The 6,000-nt window shown below is 47.4% G+C and overlaps 1 protein-coding gene across 7 annotated transcripts in view; it reads right to left on the bottom strand.

Moving 5' to 3' along the window:
* Positions 1 to 5,795, bottom strand: part of LOC143315746 (voltage-gated inwardly rectifying potassium channel KCNH7-like) — a 52,535-nt gene extending 46,740 nt beyond the window's left edge. For all 7 annotated transcript variants that reach the window (XM_076723118.1, XM_076723114.1, XM_076723117.1 and 4 more), the window contains exons 1-2: positions 5,223 to 5,795; positions 4,177 to 4,407 (exon numbers count right to left, since the gene is read on the bottom strand). In XM_076723118.1, the coding sequence (XP_076579233.1) occupies positions 4,177 to 4,407; positions 5,223 to 5,298 (307 nt within the window). In that variant the 5' untranslated portion in view covers positions 5,299 to 5,795. The remainder of the gene's footprint in view (positions 1 to 4,176; positions 4,408 to 5,222) is intronic.
* Positions 5,796 to 6,000: the final 205 nt, after the last annotated feature.

A 6,000-nucleotide genomic window follows, 5' to 3' on the forward strand; every position in this document is an offset into this window, starting at 1 on the left:
ACAAAATGACCATGAACAGGTGGAATCAGTGTTGTGTTAAGGCTACAACAGCAAGCAGCACTGTGGAATATTATGTTTAATACAAGTCCAAAACAGGTGGGACGCTGCATAAAGCATAAATAACAGGTGACAGCATCATGATTGGCTATGAAAGTCCCAACTTTTTTGGAATCAGGGTTGTCAGATGATCATGTTAAGGATTATATATCTGCAAAGTGATGCACATATCCAATGTAAATAATTCCTGGCTGAGCAGAGGTTTAGCTTTTATGTGAATATAACTGTGAAATTCATGTCAACGTCTGTCTCAAACACACCTCACACAGTACCACACACACACACACACACACACACACACACACACACACACACACACACACACACACACACACACACACACACACACACCCACCAGTGTGCGTATCTTACACAAACACTACATTTTGCATAATGACTGCTGCAGTATCCTCGTGTTCTGTCACACGGCCACCAGGTTGTTTTTCCCATTGGTTTCGAATGGAAACAAAGACTGAAATGCATAAATATGTGGGATGATGACAGCAAAGAGCAAAGCAAAACAGCACTAATGGCTCACTCTGTCTTTAAAGCCCAGAGAATTCAGAGAATATGCACAAAGTTAATGATCCAAACACAGTCCTGTTAAAGGGGAGTAAGTGCAGGACGGGACAACACTTTAAGAACTAGCTGGTCTGTCCTGAGTGCAGAAAACAGCTCCACACTGGACACAACCTTCGCCACTTCAATGACAGCTACCTCTTCTGTAGAGGCCATCGAGATACGCGAAGGCAAAAGGACCAGCGGCTCCGCGAGGGCACAAATCACAAAGCATTAAGAATGTGCCAGAGATTGTGCTGACGAGCAGAATCTCCTTCACGGCCTGTAAAGGACAGCGGGCGAGGCGGTTATGCAGACCCCGGGTCACGGGATTAAAAAGAAGATGATTGCCTCGCAGAAACCCCAGTGGTCCACCGCGAGGAGCGCAATCAGTTCGCTGCAATGACATTTCTCCTGGAATTCCAATGCGGACGGAGCAGAGATAGGGGCTGAGAGCGTGTGTGCGCTGGATAAAACAAGGGACCGAAGCAGGTGAATCCACTCGTTCATTCACTGTTTACACCACTGCCTTGGTCTTACTGTGCGCCTTTCTTCTTCTTTTTGTCCACTTTTATGTGTTCAAAGACGTTCGTTCGCGGTGCGCTGTTCCCTCCGGAGCTGCCTCGCCACAGTTTGATCACAGGAAAGCTGCGCAGTCAAAGACTATATACAGTTACACACATTAGAGAGTCTGACAGACAATAACGAACGAGGAGCGCCACGTTGTCACTGGATTACAAGGTTACAAACTAGGGAAACATGAAATCGTGTCAAAGGATGATCTCCAGTCTGATTAACTGCACAGCCATGCTTGCTCATTATAAAAAAGAGATTATACGAGCAGTCTGCCTGGTTGAAACAGGTGTATGACCTTCCCTGGAGAAGCTCTGAGTCAGGTGAGAGGAAAACACTGAGGTAATTAGAGGCATAGCATACAGGACGGTAATGAGGCCTCTTCCCCGCTGCAGGGTCCGACAGTCAGAGGCCCCCCAGCTCTTTTTACTTAAGTCTCCTGTGGGCCAGCCAGTGGAGGGAAGGCGTTGGGCCGTCATTGATTTCCCCTTTCCAATGCACCGGTCTTGAAGATCAATGCAACATGAAGGTATTTGTGTCCTCATTAAAGCTGTTTGCTCAGTGGATCGATGCAGACTGAACCCCCAGCTTGGTCTGGCTGACAATACACCAGCCTAGAGAGGCGTCAGACCGGTTACGGCTGAGTTTAAAGTACTTAAAATCCTTTTTACCTCCCTGATAGCGCCGTATAAAACTACCCCAGTATGTGCGAATGTCCTCCATTCAAAAAGTTTGGCAGAAAATTATGCGGTACCACATCCATAGTGCATTATGGGGGCATTGAGAGGGAATTATAATGCATTTACAAAGGCCGTATGATCACACTCAAACACACATAACGCTTTCTGATGCGCTATATCAACACTTTAACAATCAACTGTAGTCATGAAAATTCTGAATGCATCATAATTCGCTATGAAAGCCCCCGTAACGCACTGCAGATGTGGTGCTCGCCTTGGCTCCCCTCAGGTTGGCAGCATGTTTTATAGCTTTCAAAGAACATTGTTGTTTAGTTAATTAGTCCAAACAAATATTCCCAGAGGGTCTGTTCACAGCATTATCTTGTGGTGACACAGCACTGCTCACTAATGGCTCCTTTAAACATACCTCCACAGAACAGAACATGTGGAGAACCTTCAGTGAAGGTTCCTGCTACTGACTGAGCGTCTAATGATGCTTTTTCAGGCGAGTCAAAGTTCAGCAGAAACAATATAAACAAGGCTGTGGGTTGCAGATTGACAGTCCCACGAGGCACAGGTTAAAGCCCACTCCAAAAAATGAGCTGACATCTCTCTGCCTACTCCCTCAAGCATTTTTCTGCAACTTTATCTTTCAACCTTTGACCCCACACATCTACGTCTCCACGGGTGCTATCATTTGTAGCTGTTCTGTAAACTGTCCTCCGCCTAATCTGCGGCACCTCTCTCCCTCTGGGTTTTCTCATACCTGCCCGGGTATGAATAACACAAACGCACGCACACAAAGTGCTGTCTTTCAAGACTGAGCTCCGATCACACATCAGAAGTAAAAACAAACGGGGCTGGCAGCATCTGGTTTCATTATCTATGGGAAAATCCACGTGAGCAGAGACACATTTGAAGCAGACATTTCACTTGTGCCACTCTTTGGTGCCCAGTTTACTTCAGTCATGGGACATTTGTCAGAGTGGTCAAGGTTCGCTGGTGGAAGCAGGCCTGAAGGGGGTTTATGGGATTTCTGCAACACTGGTATATTCAGCAAATACTGTTTAATATTTTGTAAAATTATGTTGTTTGCTAGCACTTCTTCAATCTGCTCTCAAGGCGCGATTCATATGATTCATTGATACAAAAAGGTTTTCCTTCTTGTTTAGCTTCTGCAGCAATAATGGAGTACATTCAGCCTCATGAAAAAGCTGCCTCACGGGCTCAGCTTGAGTGTGCTCGATTGATTTTCATTTCATTAAAAATAACTCACACACAGCAGTATTAGCAAGCGCTGAGGAGGAGACACAATGAAACCATACATATGACAAACACGCACAGGCGATCCCCGCACACGGTAGGTCTTATAAAACTATTAATCCTCATTTGTGCCATCGTGAAACCTCACCAGTCCCTAAGCGTTATGCAAGGAGGCTTAATCATCTGAATACATATGTCATTGTTAGAGGTCACCGCCTGAACTCTCCCTGAACCAGCACAGATGAGGCGACTGCTTTAGACTCTCGCTCTGGAGCTCGCCTTGTAACTCATCAAAACAATACCAGCTGTCATGCCAAGTCATGATCTCCATGCAGTACTCATAAGCAGCATATGCATGCCAGCAGATTATCTCAGCTATGGAAAAGCTATACAGACACAGTCAGTCACAGGCCATCGTCAGGCCCGTGAGGACTAACAGGATCTTTAAAGGCTAAAGTTAGCTGAGTGTGACATCTGTGTACGCGGCACTGTACAGCAGCGAAGCTATTTTTTTCCGGAGGTGATTAGAACAGAAGCAGAGAAACCACACGCCTCAGTATGTTCACATCAGTCTTTAGGGAAGTGAGCTACATCCTTCCCAGGGTGCCCCATCGAGTGCAGGCTAATGAACATCTTTCCCAGCCACGCAGCGCCTACATCATTTCAAAACTGGACTTCACAGCAAAGGAAACCTTCGCAGCTCCCCCCCCCCCCCCCCCCCAGGGTTCGAAATGGGTGCACTCAGTGATTCGCTGCTGCAAAATGCTCCAGATAGAGCCGACTCAGAACTAAAAATTACCCGCGCTGTACCTGGAGTGTAAAAGTCACCTTTATCCCACATTCATGTGCGTAGCTTGCATCAACACTGCAGGTGCGCAGCACAAAGGTAAGGCTGAGTGTAACACTGAGTGTTTTCAGAGTCTAACGGTGGAAAGACTTTTGGAGGTGAAGTGAGAGAGATTCTGAAGGTGGGACGACTGCAACAGCGCCATGTCACGTGCTGTACGCGCCACCTGAGCCCACGCGGACGGCCCGCAGCACTCACCATCCTTGCGGTGGTAGGTGATCTCCACTTTGCGCTCCTCTGAGCCCAGCAGCGCCTGGGCCACCTGGGCCACCGCGTGCCGGTTGGTGAACTGGCCGTGCAGGAAGTCGCAGGTGCACGGCTTCTGCATGACGTCCGGCCTGGAGAAGCCCGTCATCTCGCAGAAGCCGTCATTACAGTAGATAATAGCGCAGTTCTGCACCCGGGCGTTGGCTATGATGAATTTCTTATCTGTGGAGGGTTAAAAGGAGAGATGAGGGGTTAATCTGCTCATTGGTAGAATATCAAATTATTCTACATGTGGATATTATCAATGCATACATTAAAGCAGTAAATACATAAAGAGGAATATGAAAAAATGAGAAGATGTCACACAAATATAAATACATGCAGGTGGGTGTAATGGGTTTAAATGGAATTATCCTCCATTACGTTCTTTAATATAGGTGCTCAACTGTTCCAGGGATTTAAAAATCAAACTCCATAAGCAGGCTGGATTGCTTTATACCTGTTATTGCGTTTTCATTGACTGAAATAGCCATTTTATTGAACTCATTTACAGCACAACGGATGCTTTACTCAATAGGCCTCCAGCATGGTGTCCAGCGACATCAGCACAGCAAATAATCCACAGAAACTAAACATGACTGCAGGGTTTAATGAGGGCAATGAAGGCATTTTGGGGATATGATCTGAAAGTAATGAAATCCCTTAATCCCTCTTTTTCCCCACATGCAGCTTTTCAAACTACAATCTCCACTGGAGCAGGAGCGTGCAGCACCACAGACCCATAAAACAAACCGGGGGCTTGATAAGGCTGCAGGATAATTAACTTCTAATGACTTTTCATGGACCCACGTATCAAAATCAGAGGAAAAATAGAATTTGTACAGTGCATCTGCATCACAAGCCCTCTTCTAAAAGACGGCCTATTAGGCGATTTTCTGAGGATTAATAATTGTTGTGAGGATGCAGCAGGACAGACACAAAAGACAGGCTTCACAACACAGAGGCACACAGCGCTGGACACGGGGAGAGGTACTCACTTTGTCCTTCGAATTTCCGAATAATTACTCCCAAAAAGGTGTTTTGTGGCGCAACATGACCCCTCCGGACAGGCATGGTTCCCCGATAAAAAATCTTTGGCTGTCCGAGTAAGAGCAAGCCGGTCCCCCAAAACGCCTTCCGTCAAGTTCTAGCGGGTGACAACCGAAGCCAGAGGGGCTCCCCGTTTCCTTTGTCACCAGTCAGTCATCCTCGTAGGAAAATCTCCCCCCTCTGGTTTCTTTTTTTTTTTTTTTTCCCGACCCCCCGTGTTTCCCTTATTTCAACTCCGACGCGTCCCCGGTTGAGCGCATCGCAGAGGCGTCCCTGCGCTCCTCGCCGACGTGAAACTGGAAAGAAAGGAGTCGGTAAACCGCAGTTTAACCAACATTTCACCGCCGCTCCTCGAAAGCGCTGTGCGCGCGTGTGCCGGCGCGTGAGCGGACGTGCGTGTGTGCGCGCGGGGGTCTATTGTTGTGAAGCGAAGACGGATGGTCTCCGAGGCCAATGGCTGCGAGGCTGGCGGAGCGGAGAGGCGCACCACCGACACCGCGAAGGGAAAAACCCACATGGATGCGTAGACAAAGCGGCAGACGGAGAGATAGTGGAGGCTGGGCTGGCCGGTAACGGATTACTGTAACGCGTTACCACGACGGTACCCTACTACTCTTGTATTGTTTCACGAGCTGGCTCACAGTTAGCAATGTAAACAATTTGCAGTCCCCTTCTGGCTTCTTTTTCAGACGTATTAAATCAAATTATGACAACATTACCTCTCTC

Source organism: Chaetodon auriga, chromosome 23 (assembly GCF_051107435.1).
Source record: "Chaetodon auriga isolate fChaAug3 chromosome 23, fChaAug3.hap1, whole genome shotgun sequence".
Classification (NCBI taxonomy): Eukaryota; Metazoa; Chordata; class Actinopteri; order Chaetodontiformes; family Chaetodontidae; genus Chaetodon; species Chaetodon auriga.